The sequence below is a fragment of the Zonotrichia leucophrys genome, chromosome Z (genome assembly GCF_028769735.1).
Source record: "Zonotrichia leucophrys gambelii isolate GWCS_2022_RI chromosome Z, RI_Zleu_2.0, whole genome shotgun sequence".
Taxonomy (NCBI): domain Eukaryota; kingdom Metazoa; phylum Chordata; class Aves; order Passeriformes; family Passerellidae; genus Zonotrichia; species Zonotrichia leucophrys.
The window spans coordinates 12,737,421-12,762,918 of NC_088200.1; the positions used below are offsets into that span (position 1 = coordinate 12,737,421).

The 25,498-nt window shown below is 39.7% G+C and overlaps 1 protein-coding gene across 1 annotated transcript; it reads right to left on the bottom strand.

Annotated features, from left to right (window-relative positions):
* Positions 1–2,557: 2,557 nt before the first annotated feature.
* C9 (complement C9) lies at positions 2,558–25,126 on the bottom strand. The gene is made up of 12 exons (XM_064736235.1): positions 25,023–25,126; positions 19,531–19,648; positions 18,638–18,785; positions 17,208–17,355; positions 15,427–15,565; positions 13,734–13,952; positions 10,448–10,688; positions 8,954–9,082; positions 5,986–6,164; positions 5,548–5,776; positions 4,668–4,847; positions 2,558–2,725 (listed from the first exon to the last, which is right to left on the bottom strand). The coding sequence occupies exons 1-11, from the start codon at positions 25,106–25,108 to the stop codon at positions 4,687–4,689; spliced, it is 1,797 nt and encodes a 598-aa protein (XP_064592305.1). The 5' UTR covers positions 25,109–25,126; the 3' UTR covers positions 2,558–2,725; positions 4,668–4,686.
* Between the last annotated feature and the right edge of the window lie 372 nt (positions 25,127–25,498).

The window sequence follows — 25,498 nt, forward strand, 5'->3', positions numbered from 1 at the left end:
AGGGCAGCTACATGCTTATTTTCTTGAACAAGAACAATTTTGAAAAAAACTATTTGAATGAGAAAACATCAGCTATATCTAGCTACATCTAATGTAGGTTTCACTAATGAAGGATTATATCTGAATAAATTAATACCTGTTTTGCAAAGTTTAGCTGGCATTTAAGGCAAAGGTAATACAATTTACTTTATTTTTCTAGATTTCAGCAGAGTATTTCACATGATATCCATTGTTGAATTTTAAGTGATAGGAACTGGGAGAAGATGTGACCTGTTGGAAAAAGTGTAAGGTAAACTAGGAGATGGTTAAAGCTACATCACTTTAGCAGAAATTGAATTACTGACTTTAATTGGGATTACTCGCAGTGTTCTGCAGGCATCAGTCATGGGACTGATCCTGTCTGATCCATTACTTGGGTCTGTTTCAAGAGAAGGTTCTTGAATTAGGAATCTTGTTCAAGGGCCTGTACTGATGTTATCTGAAGGTGTTTTAAACTAAGCAGTTCTCATCCTGGAGGGAATCAAGTGGTTATGCAGGAAGGAGAAGAAGAATTATTGTATTGGAGTGATAGAGCTCAACTAAATTTTAATGACAAAGTCATATACTTAAGGCTAGAAAGAAAATTTTTTTGCTTTGTGCCAGGGACAAAATGAGTCACTAACATGACATGCACATGTGGAAAGTACATGTAATTTGAGTGCAGATTATCATTTAGGCAAATGATTTTTGGGAGAGGCAGGAAAAGAATTTGTGCAGAGACCTGATATGGGCTTGTTTAGAGTCTTGTGTGCAGCTCTGGTTGGCTATGTTGAGTGACCAAGTGGAGGCTTACAGTGTGAGTAGGACTTCCTGGCTTCTGAAAAGGCACTGGAAGAAGGAGCATTTATACCAAAAAATATGGGATTGAAATCAGGTGTGTCTAAATAAGTTGCAACTACATTTAGAGTGGGAATTATATTATAATTTATATCCATTCATGTTCAGAAATGGTCTTCCAAAGAGCATAGAGGAGGAAGGAGGTCAGTAAGGCTTGCTTGTGCTACATCAGCAATTTAGGAAAGACATTTAATAACAGGACAGGGAGAATTCTGCTGGAAAAAAAAATTCTCATCAGAGACAGATTGCTAACTGTACTGGAAAGATGCTTGGTCACCATGTCTGCTCACACTGTGTGTTAAATCTTAGATTATGGTAGGTTACTATAAGTCTATTCTCTTAAAACTTTTTTAAAGTGGGAATGTTTTCATGACCAGGTCTTTAGGATTTGCTTTGTCTGTTAAAAATTTCCTGATATCTGATAAATCTACTCTTGATGGAGAGTTCTTCTGTTCCCACTGTGAGACAGTAACACCAGATCTTCACCAAGAGGTGCTTTATTACAGGTGCACAGTACTCTAAAAAGCCTGTCCGGTTTGAGGCTTTCTGAAATGTCCCAGGAAGACTGAAGGAATGCTGGGTGCACATGTGGACATAAATTAGCAGAAACCTGTTTCCTCTCCTACGGTCTGAAGGGACTATTCATGATGGCAGGACCAGTGAAAGGTCTTTTTTTCTATCTAATTTTTGTAGCACAGCAGATTTTGTGGTTCACTGTTTTCTCTCCTGCTTTCTTTTGTGATGTTTAATCTTGACTACTCAGTCTTTAGAGTCACTCATGGTGGGCAGGAGGAAGGTAAAAAATGTTCCAGGGGACTCTTCCAGATCTGGACTGCCATTATGCAAGGGACTAATCTCATTGATCTGATGTCATCTTCTATTTCTGTATTTCCAAACCACTCAGCCCTCAATATCTTTGTTATTAACTGTTTCTTAATATCTTGCTTCCAAGGGGATCTAATGTCTAGTAGTATAGCTAAGTTAACGTGGTTACCTTTTCCTCAAAGAGGACACTGATTTCTTTTTGTTTTCCCAAGTTGGCTGCCTTTTAAAATGATACCTCTTTGAGAACTATCTTTCCTCCTCATTCCAAACAAACTTTCCAGTAACTGTCTGCTGGTTTCAAAAGTCACTGAGGAAGACAGACATGTAGGCTCAGTGACAACACAATTTTGTCAGCCTTGTTTCCTTGTTGCAGAGTTTCTGCTAAAATCTGGATGGTAATAGGACAATTCTTCTATCCCTTTGTGATGTGCCTCTGATTTCTCACAAAATCTTTAACTCATTGACATGGTCAAGACACAGTGATGAACTATTCTACAAGTATTAGGAAGAGCAAGCATAATAGCTCTAGTGACACTGCATGTCTTCATAAACATCCTAGTGATCTCTGCCATGAATTAGAGGTAAAACATAGGGCTGAAATAAATCTCCAAGGGCATTTTGCTGAAGATAATGACTCTTAAAAGTTCTCCTCTAACAATGTACTGTCAAGCAAATGATGCTATATACATTATTCTTATAATTGTGCTGGATTTGAGTTCTTGAAAATCAGTTTGAGAACATGCTAGAAATAATTATAAAAAATCATAAATAAAGAGACACTCCATTGACTAACAAAGATGGCATATTCATATTCTAATGATAGCAATAGACAAATAAAAGGGTGACCACAGCAACTGTATCAGCACATCTCTGTTAATATGTTTGTAGTTTATTCCTTTGTTTTGATTACAGATCATTTAAGCTGCAGATACTTTTAAATCACGCCATTACAGTGTCCTGGTGTAGCTAGCTGGCCAGCAGAAACTGTGATTTGTAGAACTGGTTTAGAATCCATTAATGTTTTCTGAAAAAAGATGAAAAATAGTGAAGAAGTGATACAAGATAGTAGCTACAACATATATATTTGGTCAAAATTTAAAGAAAGTTTTACTCTCATAGCTCACTAAGGTCATGATTTGATTGTGTCCCAAATATGACAGTAATGTAAAAGAATTGTAGTAAAGAACCATGTGGACACAATTGTGTGCCATGTGCTCTGGGATGAGCAGGGAGATTGGACCAGATGACCCGCTGTGGTCCCTTCCAACCTGATCCATTCTGAGACTCTGTATTATTCTGTGAAGAAGCCAAATTAATAAGGGTAATTAATAATGTTTTTTCCAATGCCATAGCAGAGGAAACTTTGTGAAATGTGCGTGTTGTGAATAATCATTGTGGTGTTTGCTCTCATGACTGAAGAAGTAAATGTTAATGATACAGTGCAGGAATAAAATAAAGCTGCTTATGAGGTTTGTTTTTATTTTAATATCACCAGCTTCATTGAATCAAGCAAAGGCTAACTTCATACCCCGAATTTAATAAGAGGGCAATAACACGACCTAGAAGTAGGGAAACACATAGTAATATGTTCCCAGGATACAGAATCACAGAATCACTATGTTGGGAGAGACCTTCAAGATCATCGAGTGCAACCCATGCCCTAACACCTCAAGTAAATTGTGGCACTGAGTGCCACATCCAATCTTTTTTTAAACTTATCCAGGGATGGTGATGTTACCAGGCAGACCACTCCAGTACTTTATCACTCTTTCCATAAAAAACTTTTTCCTAACATCTAACCTATATTTCCCTTGGTGCAGCACAAGACTGTGTCCTCTGGTTCTGTCAGTGCTTCCTGGAGAAAGAGACCAAACCCCCACCTGACTGCAGCCACCTTTCAGGGAGTTGTAGATGGTGATAAGGTCACCCCTGAGTCTCCTGTTCTCGAGGCTGAACACCCCCAGCTCCCTCAGTCGTTCCTCACAGGGTTTGTGTTCCCAGCCCCTCACCAGCCTCGCTGCCTTCTCTGGACACACTCAAGAGTCTCAATGTCCTTCCCAAAGTGAGGGCCCAGAACTGGACACAGAAGTCAAGGTGTGGCCTCACCAGTGCCAAGTACAGGCGGAGAGTGACCTCCCTGCTCCTGCTGGCCACACTGTTCCTGACACAGGCCAGGAGCCATTGGCCTTCCTGGCCACCTGGACACACTGCTGGCTCATGTCCAGGTGGCTGTTAACCAGCACCTCCAGTCCCTTTCCTCCAGGCACTGTCCAGCCACAATAGTTTCCAATCCTGCAAAAATTTATTCTTGAGAGACTTGCTGAGTGAGCCTGATTATCTACCTTTAATAACCTTCTATTTTTTGTGTTGGGGTTTTAAAATACTTACTCTTTTGATATGCCCATTGTGTGAAGGATAGGTCTGCAGTCTGTTTAAAATCTATCTCTTGCTGGTTTATTTAATTTGTACTACTTATATCTGTCCTTCCAGATCTATATCATATTCTTTCAATGAAAGTTTCAAATCTGCTTTAACACTAGCTTTGTTGGATTTCAGCATTCTATTTATCAAGTAAGAGACTTCAGTCTCCTAAACTGTCTTAATATTTTCTTTCCTGGAAAGTCTCTTCCCTCTCCTTAAGACATAAACTTTTTGATGGGTAGTCTGACTGGAGATGAAATCTGGTGTTTTTGAGAACTGTATTTTTAGTCTATTGTTATCCAGATTTTTTTTGTAATCCTGAGTTCTGTAATATAACATTACTTGTCAAAACATTCAAATACAAATCTAACCATTCATAAATTCAATACACAGTGGTTGATCAAAGGTAGTTTCAAATCACAGATTTAAGTGAAATATGTAAGTGAACTTACCCATCACTTAATCAACTCTATTTCTGAAATGCCCCAAATATTGGCTGAGCATTTATTCTAAACTGCAGCAACATATTTAAAGAGGCTGCTTACCTGGTTTTGAGGAGCATAACTATTGCCCTTCTTCACAGGGCCGTTTTTCAATGCTTTCTCCCTGGCATGGCCTGCCGTCAGGTCCTGGTGCAGGATTGTTACACTGGCGGGTTCGAGTGCTCTCTCCGTTGATGCAGGTGGACCAGGCGCTCCAACAGCTCCAGCCTCCATCAGTCACAACTGGTATGAAGACATCATACAGGATTAGGCCATCCACCTCTTTCAAGGTAGACCATGACTCAACTCAGTTTTGGTGATTCTGCACATCACTGCAGCCTCCTGAGCACAACCCATCACAAAGATTTGGCATTTAAAAATGCGTTTGTCAGTGGCAGTGCTGAAGAACCCTGGGCTTTCAACATTTTTTGTCATGCTAGGAAACAAGCTCTGAGGTCCATTTTGGGCACCTGTGTGTTAAAAACCTGGCCCCAGAGAATGAATTTACTGCACAGTAAATTTTTTACGTTGTCAGTTGTGGAACTTTTCCCCCAACCTAATATTAAACTAGCACCGTAACTGTGAAACATGACGTGTGCTAACACACACCGAGTTTTTGCAGAAAACTGAAGACAAAATAATTTAAGACATGGTGAGATTGCTTTTGCCAGAAATTGGTTTGCCAGTACTGCACCAAGCTGCAATACTCCTGTGTACTTAAATGAACTTTGTGTCACTCCAAGACACAGTAAAGTATGTGTGACAAAGAACTTCAAATTAGAGTACCCTCTTAATGGAATAAACCCAGCGAATTACCTTACCTTCCATATGCATTTGATAGCAGTAGTAATTAAGGAGTGCTATGTTCTTATGAAGGCTCATTTTGTCAGCATATTGTTACAACAGATATGTTCATTTTAGTTTAATTTGAGCATTTACTCACCTTTCACTAATGTAGATTTGGGAATTTGACAAGCAATTCCCTTAAAATAACTTGAGCACAGGCATGTACAGACTCCATCTACCAGCACAAGGGTGCCTCCATTTTTACAGGGTTTACATTTGCACACACTGTATTCAGTAATGTAGTCTTCAATTGCCCTTTCCAGATTTTGTTTCTTTAAATATGCATCTCTCATCTTAACTGGAACAAGTGTATATATTGGAGAAGGCTGTAGAAGGAAAAAAGCCCATGCATAACACAGAACTTCCAAAGTTCTGAATCCTTTTGATATAACCATCACTGGAATAAAAATCTGAAGAAACAGTTAAGATAAAGGCAATGTGTGAAAGTTGATTATAAACTTGGAATCTCCCCTCGATCATAGAACAAAAGCTTTCAAACTGTAAAAAGCCACAGCTTTGAAGAACCTGTACTTACCCGTTGCTGTATCACTACTGGAGCATCAACCAAAGATTTAGCCCACTCCATGTAATCCTCTACATCAACTGCTTTGGCTCCTCGTAGTAACATTTCTTTGATTTTAACTGAAAAGTCAATCTTCCCTCCCTCAACTAAGGAAAGGACATCGTCAATGACAGCATTATCGTTCATTTCTGCTGCAGAAAAGAAAAAAAACCGAGGGTGAAGCAGGTTGTTTAATGTCCATCCATCTGGAAGAACAGCTGTCCTCCTAGTGCAGCCTGTTCCTCTTTGTAAAATGATTATAGAGAGAACTCTTGGTTGTATCAGAATTCAATATCTCTTTGCTTATACCTCTTATGTGGGAGGAAATCTTTAATTTTGCAATTAAATTAGAAAACTCTAGAAGGAAAAGAAAGGTTAGGACAAACTGAGACACATTATGGAGATCACAGTCCTTTGATGTCAAGCAGAAGATAATGAGTAATTCTACTGTATCCCCTGAGCTAAACCAAAAAAGGGCAGGAATTAGAATAGTAGGAGCTTTTGCTTCATAATTAAAATACAAGAGCAGAGCACTGAAAATAGTTCCCTCTTATGCATTAGTAGTAAATATCCTTGCCTTTTGCAATTTTTATTCCACGTGAAACAAAGCCCATCTCCAGACACTTATGAGGAGCTGAGGGCCACAATGACAGGCAGGGGAACACAAACAAGGTAACCAGAGAAAGGGAGCCTCTGCTTTGACTCCTCCTAGGCCTGTTCCAACAGAGTCATTAGCCCCGTAGGATGGGGCTGAGGATGAGTCAGCAGCAAGGTGAGTCAATGGAAGGACTCTCTGGATGCAAAGAATGGCATAAAGGGATAAAGGCAAAGAAAAAGGGCCTGATTGCATATAGGCAAATGACTGATCTGTGAGCTACTGTGCTGTGTATTGTCCTTCATCTTTGCAATCTGTCCTGGCCTACCATTAAATTCCATTCTAACGCTTTTCTAGGGTGAAGGGACTCTATTCTGTGTGCATGCATGTGTATAGAGCCCTGTGTGCAAGCAGCTAGAGCTGGACAAGGGCTGATAGGCACCTGGTGTTTGTGGTGGCAGCCCCTAGAGCAAGTGACAATACATATGCCAGGGTGCCAAGCCAGACTAGCAGGTGAATATGGGGTAAGTGGCATGGGAGCCATGCCACTTACCAGAGCAGCTGCTGCTGTGGCCTAGATCTGGTGGCTTTCCATGATGTGCAGTGACAGCAGCAGTCAGCAAGGGATGACCAGCAGATGTCATCCACCTGGCCCTCTGTAAGACCTTTGATACAGGTCCACATAACTGCCTTTTCTCCCAGTTGGAGATATATGGACCTGAGGGGTGGACTTATTGGTGGGCAAGAAACTGGCTGGATGGGCACAGTCTGAGGGTTGTGATCCATGGCTCTACGTCCAGGTGGAGGCTGGTGATGGGTGGTGTCCCTCAGGCCTCTATTTGGGACTGATTCTCATCAGTATCTTCATCAGTGATAGAGTGGGGTCAGGTGCACCCTCAGAAAGTTTCCAGATGACACAAAGCTGAGCCATTAACACAACAGAAGGATTGGATTACATCCTGAGACACCCAAAGAAACTTGAGAGGTGAGCCCACAAAAACCTTAAGAAGTTCAGCAGGTCCAAGTGCAAGGTGCTACACCTGGGTCAAGCAATAGCAGGCCTGAGCACAGAGTGGGAGGAGAGCCTGTGGAGAGCAGCCGTGCCCAGAAGGGCTTGGGGGTGCTGTGGGTGAGAGGCTGCACATGGCCCAGCCATGGCACTCCCAGCCCAGAGAGCCAAACGTGTCCTGGGCTGCACCCAGAGCCCCGTGGGCAGCAGGGCAGGGAGGGGATTCTGCCCCTCTGCTTGGCTTTCAGGTGTCTCTAACATGAGGAAGATGTGGACCCTGTGGAGAAAGTCCAGAGGAGGCCACAGAAATGGATGGAATGCTGGAAGACCTTTCCTATGAGGGACAAGCTGAGAGAGACGGGGTTTTTCAGCCTGGAAAGGAGAAGGCTCTGGGGAGACCTCATTGCAGTCTTCAAGTACTTGAAGGGGACTTATAAAGAGAGAGGAGGGCAATATTTTCACTTGGTTAGATATGGACAGAACAAGGAAGAGTGATTATAAACTAAAAGAGAGGAGATTTAGATTAGATGAAAGAAGGAATTTCTTTACTCAGAGAGCAGGGAAGCAGTGGAACAGATTACTCAGAGAAACTGTGCCTTGTCCTGTAAATGTTCAAGGCCAGGTTGGGTGGGGCTCTGGACAGCCTGATCTAGTGTGTTGAACCCCTTTCCAAAATGGTGTGTTGGATCTAGATGTTCCTAAGGTCCTTTCCAACCCAAACCATTCTATGCTTTGTGAGACAAGTGGAGGAGCTGGGTACTGGGTTTCTAGGCCAAATACTGGAGAGACCTCACAGTTCTGGGTTTGACTGAGATCTTTTCTCATATGAGTTCACTTCTGTCTAAGGCAGCTGGAGGTAAGATGGTCCAAGGGCCAATTGCTGGATCGACTGAGCCCCTAACACCAGTCCCTGGAGGCATGTGTTGCCTTGGACAAGGTGGCCTCCAGAGGACCCTCCCAACCCTCAGCTTTCCTGTGATTCTGTGATATTGCCCACTGAAAGTCTTCTCCCTGATAAAATGGAGAGGAGAAAAAGATGAAACCATTTGTGCCGTTTGTGTTTGCCTGAGCACTGTGTATTTTGTCTGTATTTATTTGTGGCCAGTGACCTGTGTGTGTTTGTATGCATCATGCTGGTGTTCATGTGTGTGCAGGCTGGGAACACATTCTCAGGCTGTCTTGACTTGGGAGCATGGAAGAATGTGAACCTCACCTATAGTGCTCTACTGGATTTGTCTTTCCCCTGACAGTAATAACTATATTGATTATTCAGGGGAAGCAGCTGGTGCTGTCTTTTCTTAAGAAAAAGATGTAATGTAAATCAAGAATATACTTACATTTGTCCTTCCTATGAATATGTTCACATTTACCACCATCAACATTAATATTGGCTTGTATGTTTTCATATGCAATATTGGCATCTAAGTGATAGCCAAGGCATTTTTTTACATCTTCTACAGTGATTCCTGGGAATAGAAATAGGTAATTAGATGGATTGAATAAGCATAAATAACAAGATATTATTATTCTTACAGAATACATTTCAGGCCTATTGGAAATGTTTGTGGCTTTCTTCTTACCATTTATCTTTTACTTTTTCTTTATCTATCTAATAAATATGAGGATGACTGTAATTGAAATGCCTGAACAGATGCAGGTGAGATCTGTAGTGACTAAGAAAATACAAAAAATGGATTTCTGCTTTTCTTTATCTAGTTGAAAGCAGGTTCAAGAAAATGGTTCATGAAAATGGTTCCTTTAGGAACCATTTTTTCCTTTTATTATATTGAAATTTTGTGTTTTGCAGTTGCTCAATATTTACTTATTTTATATACTAAATTACTGAATTCTTTCAGTCTCTCTTCTAACCTCAATTATGTTTCTCCACTCCTTTTCCCCATAAAATTAATCAAGGCCACTGACGTCTTAAAAGTATGCTTTTTCCATTAATTCTAATCTACCTCTACCCACTACTGTTTCCAGCATCTCCTTTCTCTTTATTGAACCCAAACCCAATATCATCTGCCACTTCAACACTGTATTCAGAAAGAATTTTGCTTAAAACTGGGACTTAAAAAATCCAGAACTACAATCTCAAGGTGATGAACAGAGTAACAGTGGGAAATGAAATTGTGTCCCTTTTCATAGCCTCAATATTTGATAGTAATATTGATATTGCTGGTGCAAGCATCAGGTACTGATTTTCTGATCTCCAAAATCAACGTGAGAATTGTCTTTTCTCACTTGATTCCCATGTGATCACTTTAATCCAGCACAAACCCACATATATGTGAACTGCACATGAGGGAAGATTAAATTTCCACATTCCTATTTTAATGAGGGCATGGAATATTCCAGTGAGAATGTTGAGAGCTATGAAATCAATTTCAACACAGTCACATGCTCCATGTGGTTTCTAGAAAGCACTTCCATTTATTCCTTGCTTTTTGTTACCACTATACTCATAGAGTGACTGTACCACAAAAAGTTACCAAACAGGATTTAGGGTTTAGACAGGTTTTCTTATCTTTGGACAAGATCTCTTGTGAATTATACAATTATTGCTAGTGTGTTCATGAGGTTTGTTAAAGATTTCTTTGGCCCCCTCAGTCACAGACTTAAAACAGAGATTTCAAATAGTTTTGTAAATTATGAAGTTGACTCTTTTCTCTGTAATCTCTCATAATTCTGTAATCTCACTGGTGTGCCACAAACAGCATGCACTAATCTGCACTTTCTCAGTATTTTTCCACAAACACAGTCTCGCTACCATCACATGTCTCTTTGAAAGTCTGGGAACTTGGTCGTAGCAAGGCCAACAGAAAGCATACCTAGTCGAGACATAGCATAATTATCCAGCACGTAAACAAGTTCGTATTTTCCTCCTACAGTTCCAGAGAGTGCATAGTGAGTTCCATAGTCTTCTAGGAATTTGAAATACTCCCCCTTGTCATATTCAGCAGGCAGAAATTTTAAATCATCAAGGAAACTGTCTGTGAGACGAACATCACGACTCCGAATTTGGAACCTTCCCAGCTGAATCTGTCCTTTTACATGCAGAAAGGTTTGGTTCTGAATGCAGGGAGAAAAAAGGAGAAGAGAGTGTCATTCTGGTATGCAGCCCAGCACAAAAATCTATTCTGTTTTACTTGTAAAGAAACTGCAGCACTTTTCAACATGGCATTCAATCTAGCATTATGGAAAAGGGACAAATTTGTTTTATAACAATTAGAAAGCTCTCTAATCTAAACTGAGGAACGAGAAATAGAGTTATTTTAGTGCTTCCAATTTAGAACTCTTCCCTTATTTCAGCAAGCCCTTTGTGATCTATTTCACAACAGGTGTCTTGAAGACCAATACCTACTGAAAAGTGGCTTTCTGACTTTTGTAACCTTGCAAAGTAGTTCTGCATGGCTTGCTAAATAGCAGAAGCTGCCCACTCAGGTCAGATGGAGTTTCCTCTTTGTTTATAGTCAGAGCAGACCTAAGTTCTCTCTCTTTTTGGACCACTTCCCTGTTATTCTCAGATTGTCAGAAGGAAGGGCACAGCTCCAATTAAAAACAAAACCCTCCTCACAGTTAGAAAGAAGAGTACAGTTCCAATTAAAACCAAAAAAACTCCAAACCAACATCATAAAAGGAAATTTAATGAGGAAATAAACCTCCATATTATGTATTTGAACCATACATACATTGTAAGTCTAGATATAACAATGGATATTTTTGTAAATTTCACTCCCAGTGATTTTATATCATATTCTAAGTTAGGACCTAGCTACTGCCCATAACTTGTGAAATAAAATCTTATTAAATACTAGCACTTAAGACTCTAAGGGAGCACATGCCTTCTAAGCCCTATTATTATTTGCAGTATTTATGTGACTCTCTTAATAGTAGTGCCCAGTAGGAGGTATGAAAAAGGGACCTTGCTCCTGACCATTATGTTATCCAGCACCATTAAAAGGATCTTAAACTGCTGACTCAGATGCTGCTTAAGACTGGCAGAAATCTTCAGGTACCTAAATCACTGTGAGGAAATGTTTGTAGGTGCAGTATTCCTGCCAACCAGCATACACAGTTTCTCGCCAGGCGCCTCCAGGATTATGACTTTAACTTTCAGGTGGGCCCTGGAGGGTTCTCATGCAGGGACTTTCACTCCACTACCCTGGAGCCCTGTGACTTTGCAGTGATAGAACTCTTCTTGTGACAGGTTGTGACTCATTCTCTGAACTGATCTCTCAGCAAGGATTTGAGTCCAAAGCTCCTATCATAAACCACTAGACTATAAGCAGACATTAAAACCCCCTGAGCCATAGAGCTTGATCTTTTATGTCTGTGAAGATTCATGATTTGAGGTTTAAATGGTTTGTTTCCATCCCAGGAAAACTCATCCCGGTACAAAGGCAATGTCGGGCTCAGCTTATCTTTATTGTGCAGATCTTTGTCTTCAGCATTATTTCAATTAATCAGTGATAAAACTTAGTTTAGCTTTTCCTTATGTCTATTCAACCTCCAGAGCTCTGAATGGGTCCTAGGCAACAAGACTGACAAACCTGAAAACATTAATTAGTTGAGGCAAATTCCTTGCACATGGTGCACTTCAGCTCTATGGAGTTGATACGCCTTGTATATGGTGGCATATTGTAGTCACAGACCCTGGCACAAAGTGTGGAAAATTGTAACCTGATCAGTTAATTCCATTAACACACAGCTGCTGGATTAGGCCATAATATTATGTTCTGCTCGTTTTGGCTGAGGAAAAAGTTAATTTTCTTCACAGTGGCTAGCACGGGACTATGTTTGGGTTTTTTGCTGAACACAGGCTTGATAATGCAGAGATGTTTTTGTTACTGCTGGACATTGCTTACACGCAGCCAAGACCTTTTCTTCTTTTTGTACGGCTGTGCTGCCAAGGGGGTTGGGGCTGCTTGGGAGGTTGGGGGATACACAGCTGGGACAGGTGACTCAAATTGATCCAAAGGATTTTTCCATACCTTATGACATTGGGCTCTGTATATAAAGCAGGTTAAAGAAGGAGGAAAGGGGGGATGTTTTGGAGTGGTGGCATTTGTTTTCCCAAGGCCAATTTACGTGATAGAGCCCTGATTTTCTGGAGGTGTTTGAACACCTGCCTGCCTGTGGGAAGCAGTGACAGATTTCCTTGTTTTGCTTTGTTTGTGTGCATGGGTTTTGTTTTCCTGTTAAACTTTATCTCAACCCAGGAGTTCTCTTGTTTTTACCCTTTCCATTATCTCCTCGAGCCTGCTGGTGGAGGAGTGAAGCAGCAGCTGCCTGGGGCTTATCTGTTGCCTGGGATTCAACAGCAGCATGTCTAACATCACTTTTTGTGAGCTATTTCATTTTGGCCTCACTAAGGTCAAAATGCTTACAAAATGCTAAGGCTACTTTGCTATCAAATAAAATGGGGTAGGGTCATTTCACTGTTTCAAAGGGCAGGTAGAGGTATGGTTTATGCACAATCCCAAAATGGGCTTGCTTTTCTCCAGACTGTCTACAAGAACATTCCCTTCAAGCATGCTGTGGGGAAGTGCAGGATGGGCATTGCTTATGAGAACTAGCACTCACTTAAGTTGTGCCAGCAAGCTAGTAAACTGTGGATTATCTTTGTACCAGTGCTAGTGTCTGTTCCCTATAGCCCTGGCTAGTTTATTAGTACACAGGTACCCACATATCTGAGATTTGACCTTTTGGTCATTATTCCTGAAATTTATTTTGTGTTTATGTGGTATAGGCCTACTCAGTGGCAATTTTTCATCATAAGACTTGATCTAATTTGCCCACTTTGCACTAGCTCAGAGCTGCTCTTTAATTAGGATGGGACCAGACATCTTGATCCTTTCTAACACCAAACCCCTGATGAAGATAAGGGTGCTTGCTAGTCAAAGATAAACAGTGGGAAAAAGAAGATACTTTGAGCTGCCATTTGGCTGTGTCTGAAATCTTAACCCTATTGTCACCAGTATTTAATTTAAAAAAATTTTAAAAAGGCAGCAGCTGCCTAGAATACTTAGATTATTATTGCCTAATTCTAACACTGTATAAACTGTACCATTTGTAAAATAGTTACATTAAAGCATTTAGAAGAATTAATCTCACCCTTTCTGTGTAGCTTTGCAGGATGGAATTAAAAGTATAATTCTTTCTGTAGTCATATTTGAAATTTCCTTCTGAATCATTTTTGTTGCTCCCATCTGTAGGTGTGTACTTCAGAGAGGCGCCAACACTAAAATATTTCTGTTTTTCTATGTAAACCTCTTGTAACATTTTCACACGATCATGGTAGTACACAGATGAGAAAGTTTTGTCTGCTTTTGTCTGAGAAAAGATATAGAAAAGGTTGTATGAGTAAACAACATGCAGTAGTTGAAAAATCTATGTAGCATGTTAAAGCTTTACTTTTTACAGGGCATATCAATGCATTTTCTTACAGCTCTTTTTCCTTTTAAATCAAAACAAATGGAAATACCACTCCCTCCATAAGCTACCTCATTGGGATCAGCTCAGTCGTTCAAAAGTGAACAGAAAGCTGCAGTGACAATAATTTAGTGACTATTAAATCTCAGCATGTAACACTGTCAAATTTGTGTGTGTCAACAGCCCCTTCACACTGTCTGCAGCTTCCTTGTGAGGGAACAGGAGGGGCAGACACTGATCTCTGCTCCCTGGGGACAGTGACAGGACCCGAGGGAATGGCCTGAAGTTGTGCCAGGGGACGTTTAGTTTGGATATTAAAGAAGGTTCTTCACCCAGAGGGTGGTTGGGCACTGGAACAGCTCCCCAGGGAAGTGGTCACAGCACCAGCCTGGCAGAGCTCAAAGAAGCGTTTGGAAAATGCTCTCAGGTGTGATCCTTGTGGAGTCCTGTGCAAAGCCAGGGGTTAGAATCAATGATCCTTTTGGGTTCCTTCCAGCTCAGGAGATTCTATGACTCTATGTGAGGAATAATAGTCTCTCCTTCCTAAAATAGAGTTAAAATTTGCTAAAAGCTCCTGACTTCTTAAAAAAGTTAGAATTATGATTCAGCCTTCTTTTATTACAGCAAATAATAACTAATCCAGTTATTTTATTATAGTTTAGCAGAACATCACATTTTAGCAACTGAAAATTGTTATACATCATAACCAAACATAACCAGAGATCTCTGGGTCAGATTTACTCATTTGAGGAAGAATCTGGTTAAAATTGTATTTGTTTTGTCAAGTTCCTACTTAGAGTAATTTAGAAGGCAAAATTGTGCTCTGATTTCTGAAAAGTGTTTAACATTTTTTTCAACAATCAACAACATTTTTGGTGTTCAAACCTCACTGAAAGTCATAGCCTGAAATTTAAAAGCCTAACATTTTTTCTTCCCCAATGGGACAGAGAAAATCATCTCTAGTTGGAGAAAAACAAGTAGGACCAGAATATTGTATTATTATGTCTGCCTTTTTATCAGAGTCTTTTACATGTCCTTGAAAATGTAGCTTATTTTTGTCTTCTACCTAGTAAAAATTGTGTATTGTTATCCTTTCTGTATATCTTCTGTCCGTTTCTTCTGCTCATGTTTCAAACATTCCAGAAAGATAGTTCCATTTATTGTGCAAAGGTGCAGCACAAAGACGTGGGAATTTGTCTGGCATAACTGAGCTTGACTGCCAAAGTAAACGATAACATAAACTCTTTTCCTTCAGCACAAGCTTGAGCCTGAAAAGCTGCTGTCTGGCTCGAGAGATGTCCTGAGCCTTCCAAGAGTATTCCAGGAGCTGGCATTCAATAAGGCACATGACATCTTGCAAAGGATTCACACTTACATCGTAAGTGAGGGCAGCCACGTTCCACGGCTTGCGGTAGTACGTCCGTGTGTTCCCATCACGCACCCGCTCACAAAGACCATTGAAAAAGTCATTGTCAAATGGGCTGGCCATTGGCTGCATCCCTAAAACATTGATTCTGCAAGAGAAACACAAGGGAAGTTATACTCAAAAGAGAGTGTGTCAGCACACATGATCTGTAGACTGGAAAAGATGTGTTCTGTCAGAGATGGAAACTAGAGCTGTGGAACTGGATCTTGCTCCATGCAAGCAACTTGTCTCATCTCTTGTGGCTTCTCATCTGTGTACTGGAGTTAGTTACATATTTTGTAAAGTTCTTGAAGGATCATATATGAGAAATAAACAAATAAACAACATTAAATCTTAAACATGGTGAAAACCTTAGGCATAAAAGGAGGTAAAAACCAGTTTTCCTTACCAACATATTTGTGAAAAGAACATTTTTTCTTGACAAGTACATCTGTGAGAAAGCATTCCTTGTAGACTTAAAATGTACATCTCAACAGCCATATGTATTTTTAATAACTCAGTTTATTTGCTGGTAGGCACTTGTTTATCAAGCCTGTACAACATCCATCAAATGTTTAGAAGAAATATGCAGCTACTCCTAGCATTGTCTCTTCTTGCAGGGTGTGACCTGATGGAATGGCAGCATTTCCTGGAGTATAAGAGAGGAAATCTAAACCATTACAAAACCAGGGAAGCAGGCACATCAGCTGTATACCTCTATGCATCTATATACTGATGTACAAGAAATACTTCCAAAAATAACTCCTTGGAAGATGCTGTATAATTTATTTGCACTTTTCTGCATGATTCATACATTTCAATCTTTTCAGCATTTCCAATATTTACCTCTGGCAAATGTATGTGCACCTTTCTGAGTGTGGAAAGTGGTAAGCAAGCCATCAAAGTTGCCAGATTATGTCATTACTGAATCTCTATAGAACACTTTTTCATGCAAGATTTTAGTAACAGATTGAAATAGAAGCTTCTAAAAATGGAATTAATGCTTGGTTTACTTCCCCATGCTAAAAAACCAGCATTTTTGCTCTTGCAGAGTAAGAAATTAAATGAAAAGGATGTATAATTTTTATTAAACACACTCTTGAGCAGTAATATACTTTTATCTTCAGTTTGGATTGCTGCCTTCTAACTGTATTTGTAGGTAAACAATATGTCATGTTTTCTTTTTGTTAGAGATGAAAGAAATCCAGCAGAATCTGAGAACAGAAAGATTAATTTTCAACTTAGATTAATGATGAATGCTCCTGTAAACAACAAGTATCAGGAAGTGGACAATGAAATACTGGAATTGAACTATGCATTAAGTGTTGTAAGGCATCCCATTATATAAATAGTCAAGAGATATTTTCTCCCTTTTAGCATGCATTTTAGCAAAGTAATTGACAATTATTGATTTGTTGTGAAATATCATTATAAACAAATCTATACAGCTATAAAATTTACATTTAAATAAAATGTAAGTTTATTCATGTGGCATGTATGTATGATTCTGTTTACTAACACTATGATCCATTTACACTGTCTGCAGTGCATATTACACTGCATGTTTTATCCTCACAAGTATACAAAATAAAATGGTAGTTAAGTGTTCTTGCAAAGGCTGCTTAGCATTTCTGAACACAAATGCTACCATGAATTCATATTACACTTTTGGGAATGTCACTGTGATCCAGTTTTTTCAGCTGGCTTTGGAGACAATCCCAGACTCTTCACTGGGCCCTTTTGCTACCTACCCTTGTCCTGCAGTCCTGCCAACTTCAGACACATCGATGTCGTGGTTGCGGCATGGTGACCGTGGGTCAGACTCACAGTCATCTTCATCAGAAAAGTCTCCACAGTCGTTATCCACATTGCACACAAGTCTTCGCTTTATACATCGGCCTGGTCGAGGAATAAAACATTGCCTGAATGCACTTTTATCAAGATGGACTTTAAATGGCACCCTCAGCTACTCTTTATGAAGATCTCCTCTATGTATATTTCTACTGTTGTCCTGAAGGATTAAAATCCTATGCTTTCCCACTTTCAAATGAAAAAAACCTGCATACTACTGTTATTTGTAAGTTAGTGGGATGACTGAGAAAAGTAAATTGCAGGAGAACTGCTGTTATCTGAAGAAAATCGTTGCAATCTAGACTGTTGTATAATAAAATTCAAATGCCTAGTTGGTTGGGGTTTGTTATTTGTGTTAAGAGAATACAGGGAAATATCAATTCAACATCAACAAAAAAATCTTTCTAAATAATTTAAATTGTTGCTGTTTGGCCTATATTATTTGAATAATATGGACTTGTAGTGTCCAAAACTATAATAATTTGTGCTTTAAAGCAGCAGGGAAGTAGTAACTTTCCTGAGTTTACATATGATGTAGTTTTACAAAGATGGTTGTTTTTCCCTACAGGATTTAAAGACTTTAGTAAAATAGCTGTAGCATAATAAATCAACATTTTGATATCATCACCTTCACCTGTAAATGCCACACAATCTCTGTGAACTAGTAGTTGAAGGTTTACTTTCTAATTTTTAATTGCTTTATTTGCGCTTTTCAGTGTTTGAGTTAAAAGCAATACAAAAATTGGCTTGGAACTTCAAATTCATTTACCATCATTGTGTTTTTCTTTTCACTAGTTTTTACTACTATTAACTTTTCCTACTTTATTTTGATTTCTGCTGAATCTTAAGCACTACATTTGTATGCCTTGAATCACTTTACAAATTTATATCTTATTTTGCATCTGGATGCATGCTGGTCTCCAGCTAGCATCTGTCATGCCAGTGAGATTGGTAAACATCCATATCCATTCTGTTAAGATTCCTTCAGTCCTAGTTTTTTTTTTTTCCTGGTGATTTTTTGAAAAACCTAGTGATCCAGTAGCAAGTTAAGCTAGAAGAAGGGATATGGTCAGTATGGTGCTTCTAACCATGGAGTAACAGCTGCAGAAGAATTTAAATTAAGTGCAAATTAAAATGGAAGATGAGAGGAATGTACCCCTTTTTTATATAAGGGGTTTTGCTGCTGTGGTTTTGGCACTGTGGTTTTGTTCCCACCTGTCCATGGACTGTTTTTGAGTGCTAGCATGAGGCTGATGTAACTTATTCACAGAACTAAAATGTGGTTTCTGCGTTACTGCTTTACTTGCTATGGCATGAAAACAAAACCTACCTGAACTGCACTGAAAGTCAGCACCACAGTTTGGCTCTGGGTCTTCAGGACAGGCTTTGCTGGTTTTGCAGGTTTGTGTGTCTCCTAGGGCCTCCAGGCATGCTTTTCCACCAAACTGCCCAAATCTTTCAATACGTCTGGAGCGAAACTTGAAAGAGAAATAACACTATTAATGTTGCTCAGAGAGAAGAGAGAACTGCACCAGAACTTATGGGTTTCCAGCTGAACTTAGAGCTTTTCAAAACTGAACACCTTTGGTGAAGTTTTTATTGAAAATCCACAGGCAAAATTAATGAATAAAATAACATTGAAATAATAATTATGATTAATAACACTTAGATAGTTTGTAAAGATGCTAATTTTCATTATTTAGTTTACTAAATAGTGTGGAAATGAATTTTATATTTTCATATATATTTTCATAAATGTTTTCATATATGTTTTCAAATTTTTGATGTTTTAAAGCCCTGAAAGAAACTCCCCTAAGAAAATAAAAATTTTCTGTGGAAAAGAAATTGTGGTGTTTTTTTTTTTGTTTTGTTTTTTTTTGGTTTTTTTTTTGTTTGTTTGTTTGTTTGTGGAGTTTTTTTTAATTTTAAAAGGGAAGGATGTTTTGAAAAATAAAGTTTTAAGCATAGATAATTTCTATGAAAGATTTTCATAGATAATTTCTATGAAAAAAGCTTTGTGAATGAGAACACTTGAGTAGTATTTCACAACTGGTTGTAGTATTCTCTTACTCTGTGGCTTCAAATCTGACATTATTATGGGTTCAATCAAATCATGACCATACATTATTAAGAGCTGAAATGTGACACTTTCTGATAACCAACAGGCAGACAGATATCCCTTTGGCTGTGACTTTGGAACAAAGACTTGCAAGTTCAGCTTACCCTTTGATTGGTGCACGGGTCGCAGGGCCCCCACGCGCTCCAGCTGCTCAGTTTGCAGTCTATTGGAGATGGAGCATTCAATTCCCTTGTTCCCCTGTGGAAGGCTTTTTCTGAAGAGCTGTCAAACAAAGCATTCCAATGCAGTCCTGGGCAGTATACTAAAATCACATGTAAGTTTGTATTTAAACCATAGACTAATATTTTGGAAGCACCTTCAAGCTGATTTCTGTTTTGTTTTCATAGCAGTACTCAGATGTAACAACAGCTGACTAATCTTAAATTCTTTGGTGGTTTAAAATTACATTAAAAACCACTTTGAAGACTTAATAAGCCAGGTCTTTCCTCCTTTTTTAGATCTTTGTGCATACAAATGCTCTTCTGGTGGGTCATGTTATTGAAGAGAAGGAAGCAATAGTACACAGAAAACATCTGCGCTTTCCTATTCAGAGAGTGGTTGTGCTCCCCAATTTGTGAAGCTAAAGACTCACACAGAGCAGCACATCTCAAATGGATGTAGCCCTTCAATACATGTTAGTGATTTTAACTAATTGACTTTTATGGTGTTGCTCTTAACCCTGCATAAAAGCATAAATGCCTTCCAGAATTGAAAGAAATCTCATAAATAAAGGTATTACTTGGTACCGGGATAACTCACATTGCTAGAAAACACAGACATGTTTAGCTTCCTTACTATTGTTCAGCTTGCCAAGTTCAATACTGCTGCAGTTGGGCCTATTTTTTTGAGAGTGACTTGTCATATTGGTTCTCAGTTTTTAATACAATCAAACTGCCAGTTCTCAGTACATGTAAGGCCATTACTTAATAGAAATCAAGTTTCTTTAAAGCACCCACTGGTGGATATTAAAAACTGATGCATTATAGCATAAACTTGATTTATATCAAGTTTAAAAGCCAAGGCAATTAGTGGTGATCTTATCTTCAGTGGTAAATAGCAAAGGGATAAAGGAGCATTGAAGTATGAATTGCCTTTTTTATTCTCAGTAGCTTATTCCATTTTGGCATTACATTATGATTATTCATTCTCTGTGAAGCAATTCTCTCTGCCTCTCTCCAAGTTAAGGCTCTTGCCTCTGCTCTGCAATGGGACCTTCCTTGCTGAGCCCAGCTGGTTGGCAGATCTGCAGCTCCTGCAGTGTGAGGTACCAATGGGTTTCGCTGTAGGTAGGGCTTTGCCCTCTGCTCTTTGACCTCCTTACATCACACAAATATCACAGGAGTCCAAACAAATGTAATCTGATTCCATAAGATTAAGAAATCTGCAGTTTGGACAACAAAGATATAGCAGTTGATCCAACTTTCTGGTGCCATTTATTCTATTTTAAGTTTACGTACTAACTAAGTTGTTATTGAGAAAATAAATCTACCTCTTTTCAGCTATCAAGCCTTAACCAGCTCAGGGATCACAGACTTGCCCAAAATTTTGCCATGACGGCTATTAAACATAGAAATAGGCTACCCAGGGAAATGGTAGAATGCCCTTCCTTGGAAATATGCAACACTATTGTCAGGACTCCTGGATAAGTTAATCAAAAACCCTGCTTTGAACAGGAGATCTCCAGAAGTTCCTTTCGCCATAGACTTTTCAATGTATTCAGCAGTTGTGTGAAATTCTGGAAAGCTATGTTGTATTTGTAATTTGATGTAGCTCCCTAGCCTCTTCAAAACCAACTCTTCCATCCATAAATAGGTCATCTTACAGGTACCCCATACTAAGCAAGTAGTTCCTAAAAAGTTCCTGCACAATTTTCCATTATTTCCCACCACTCAGAATGACAGTAACATCAACAGCAGGAAAAAATGAGAATCTACTGCCCTGGTAAATGGATGAGAATCAGCTTGTTCCTTACTGTATCTCCAGGATGCCTTTCCACCTTTTTATTGATGGAGGACTGAAAACCTCTGAGTAACAATTCTATTCTGGCATCTTGGGTTGAAGACTGACAGGTTGTCCTTAAAGACAGTAGGAGTGAGATGCTAGACCCATAGGATACATTGACACATCTGATGGGGTGTCTGGAAGCAGATAGTTATCTTATTCCTGGCAATTACCAAGTATTCTGATGTTAGACAAATTTACATTGAAATATATTTCTGAATTGTGACATTATTGCTGTAAAAATAGAGCCAAAACTCTTACAGGCAATAAGGATTAATCACGGAAAGCAGCCATGTGCCTAAAAATACAAGCAAACTCAAGCTACTTCACATCCTAAAGATTTCCCCAGAGGTTGTTGTCAGGCATTATTTAGAGTCTAAAGTAGAAATCAAAGGCAGAAAAGACTGAGTTGAACTCTCCAATGCAAATGGAAGCCTTGCCATGAACTGTCTGCAAAATAAAAATGATGGTAATCTCTGAGTGACTTTCAGGTAGCAGTATTTTTTCACATAATTAAAGATCCTTTTCCAATCTAAGTGATACTATCATTTTATAGTCCTAATTAGCAATTAATAATAATCACAATTTAGCAATTTTACCAAGAATATTTATTGAATGATGCACACACATGCATGGGCCTTTCCAGCAGATTGTATGAGGTTCACATGATTTGCTGCAGATTTAGCTTTAGGGTTTTGAATTTACTTGAGGTTAGATAAACAAAACTAAAAAATAATTGGAAAAATCTCATTGCAAATGATTCTTAAACTCTGAAACACCACTAATGCATCCACTATTAAGATTATCTGGGAAATCAAAGGGACATATATTCAACAACATTGTTTACAAGAATCAAGATACTGCAAAAATTTGCAAACTTGTCACCTCCACATTAAATTTGAAGAAAAAGTGTTACTGGAGAACCGCATTGAAATAGATGCTAAGTCACACAATTTAAATAGGAGAGGAGGTAAAAATACTTCAGCTACTGAAGAACATCACTGAGGGTTACAGTGGAGAGCATGAACTTCAGGGGTGGGCACGGAAATCAAAATACCTTCTCTGCTATTCTTTATTGAGAGGTTTGAGGGACAGAAGAGTACTCTTTGGAAAGCAAAAGCCATTTCACAATCAGTACACAGAACAGTTTGCACCTTGTCTTGGATTGCACAGTACACTCTAAACACCCGCAGGCCACACTGCTCTGGTGGTTTGTTGTTGAGTAATACTTCAGAAGAGGCTTCACTGCTGACTTCATCAGTTACAAAAGAGATGACTCAAAAAAGAGTCTTGATTTGATAAGTATCACTCACCAAGAAATAAGGCATGTTTGAAGACATGATAGCATCACATGAGAGCATAAGTTTGCCAACAGTAATTGCTAGCACCATCTTAAGCTGCACAGCCTTGGGTATGCTGGGGGGCCAAGCTGCTGGCCAATGTTGCCTGCTGTGGATTCTCTCTAATAATCAAATCTTCTGTCTGGACCATTTCTAACTGAGCATGCTAAACCTGTGCTTTAATTAGATCTGAATGTTAAAATAAAAATAACCATCAAAACATAAGAAGCAAGTGCTTGCCCAATCTAGTGGCCTTCTATGGTGGAATGTCTCCATCAGTGGACAAGAGAAGGGCTGCAGATGTCTTTTATGTGAACTTCTGTACAGCCTTTGACACGGTCCCTCACAACATCCTTCTCTCCAAATTGGAGAGAGATGGATCCAATTCCATACTGATAGATGGATAAGAAAGTGGTTTTATGGTAACATCCAGAGGTTAGTGGTCAATGGCTTGGAGTGCCAGGGACATCTGTGACAAGTGGTGTCCCTTGGATCCATATGATGATGAGTGTTATTTGATATCTTTAATAATGACATAGACAAAGGAATCGAGTGCACCCTCAGCAAATTAGCAGATGACACCAAACTGAGTGGTGCTGGTGACACTTGTGAGGGATGGGATGCCATCCAGAGGCACCTGGACAAGCTGAAGAAGTGGCCCTTGGGAATCTGATGAGGTTTACCAAGGCCAAGTACTGGTGCTGGGTAGTGCTGCACCTGGGTAGGAACAACCTCACTATCAGCACTATCAGGCTGGGCAGGAGCAGCCCCAGAGCAGCCGTGCCCAGAAGGGCTTGGGGTGCTGTGGGTGAGAGGCTGCACATGGCCCAGCCATGGCACTCCCAGCCCAGAGAGCCAAACGTGTCCTGGGCTGCACCCAGAGCCCCGTGGGCAGCAGGGCAGGGAGGGGATTCTGCCCCTCTGCTCTGCTCTGCTGAGACCCACCTGGAGCACTGCATCCAGAGCTGGGCTCCTCTGAACAGGAGGGACAGGGACCTGTCAGAGAGTCCAGGGGAAGCCACTGAGATGATCCGAGCACGGAGCACCTCTCCTGTGAGGAAAGGGTGAGAGAACTGGGATTGTTCAACCCGGAAAAGAGGCAGCATAGGAATGACCTCACTGCAGCCATCCCATATCTGAAGGGAGCCTACAAGAAAGGTGCAGAAGGCCTTTATACAAGAGCATGGACTGACTGGATGAGGGTGAACAGATTAAAAGAGAGTAGGTTTAGATTAGATGTTAAGAGGAAGTTTTCTGTAGTGAGGTGTTGGCACAACTTGCCCAGAGGAGTTGTGGATGCCCCATCCATGGAAGCATTTAAAGCCAGACTGGATGGAGCCCTGAGCAACCCTGTCTCATGAAAGGTGTCCCTGTGCTCAGCTTGCAAATGACAAATTTCTGATAGAGCAGCTCTTCAGTTTTTTTTCACATGACTATTTGATAGGGACCAGGCCTTCCTTCTCTGTGACAGCAGCTCTCTGCCCACAGACAGCAACAGACTACTTGCCCAGGTGTTTTCCTGGGGAAGGCTGTGAGAAGATCAGAGGAAGGAATGAGTAACAATTCTTATCTCCACTTGCTGCACCTGTTGTGCTTATGTGGAATGTGTTATGGAGATTTGTTTACCAAAAGGTGATTTCTTAACTGGACACTGGATAGTATTTTGAAGGATTGACCAATTAGGTCAAAGCGGTGTTGGGGTGTCTCTAAGGGCTACGAGCTTCTTAACAAGTATAATATAATATAGTAGAATAAAGCTATTGATCAGCCTTCTGCAATCATACAGTCAATGCTAATTATTACTCAGCTCTGGGCCTGGGGCAACAGTTCTCCTCCTAGAGATACTTGCAGTGAAAACACAAAAGCTGTATTTCCAAAGATTAGAAATAGGCAGTCTAGGAGACTTTAAATATTAAGAGGAGTACTTTCAGCACAAAATTGTTCAGCTTCAAGAAAAAATAGATTGAGATTAGGTATTTTCACACAGCATGCAACAGAAAAAAGGTACCTGAGCTTTACCTGCCTGCAAAAATATGCCTTCAGCTGCTTCAACAGGCACCGTTATTGTGTCACACATATCCAAAAGAAAGAGATAAATCATTGTTATTTGACTCCTCAAAATACAGCAAGAAGTAGGGTTTTTTTCATAGGATATCTGAGCAAGGTACGATTAGAAATATCCGCACTGGATGTTTATGCTCTGTGTCAGAGAAACGAAACAGTGGAGACAGCTGCAGAAGAAAAGGAACACTTACCTTCTGCTTTCCTGCCAAACTGAGGCAACTGTCTCCACATTGCATAGTATGGCTATAAGCTGCAGAATAACATGCATGGTTCTCATTTTGTAGGTGAGCAGGCTGGAATTATTGTGACTGAATTTGTAGCTTATTTATTTGGTCCTTTAGTTATTTATTAGCAAGAGAACAAACAAAAAGCAGTGTGTACTGAAGAATGCCAGTAACTGCCCAAAACTGCCTTACTGTAAGTGCTCTAAAGTCCACTTTTCAGAAAATTCCACTTTTTCCCTGAATGGGAAATACTGTGAAGCACTTGCAAGGTTAAAAATAAACCAATTTTGTTTAACAGTACCTTTTGAATATAGCAAAGATGTTATGTAAAGGAGCCATTAACTACCTAGTGAAAAAGTTGTAACTGTGACTCATGTAAAGAACAAATAGTTCCTAAAGGAGAGCTGTTTACAAGAGCAAGTTCAGTGCATAACAGCTTTGGA

Bases quoted from the DNA above. Each gene is read 5' to 3' on its own strand.
- C9 (XM_064736235.1), bottom strand. From the start codon at position 25,108: ATGAGAACCATGCATGTTATTCTGCAGCTTATAGCCATACTATGCAAT. The intron at 13,953-15,426 runs GTAAGTGTGAAT...ATCTTTTCTCAG, and splicing joins TGGCTGCCCTCACTTACGAT to ACAAAAGCAGACAAAACTTT. The intron at 4,848-5,547 runs GTGAGTAAATGC...TCTTCATACCAG, and splicing joins CAAATCTACATTAGTGAAAG to TTGTGACTGATGGAGGCTGG.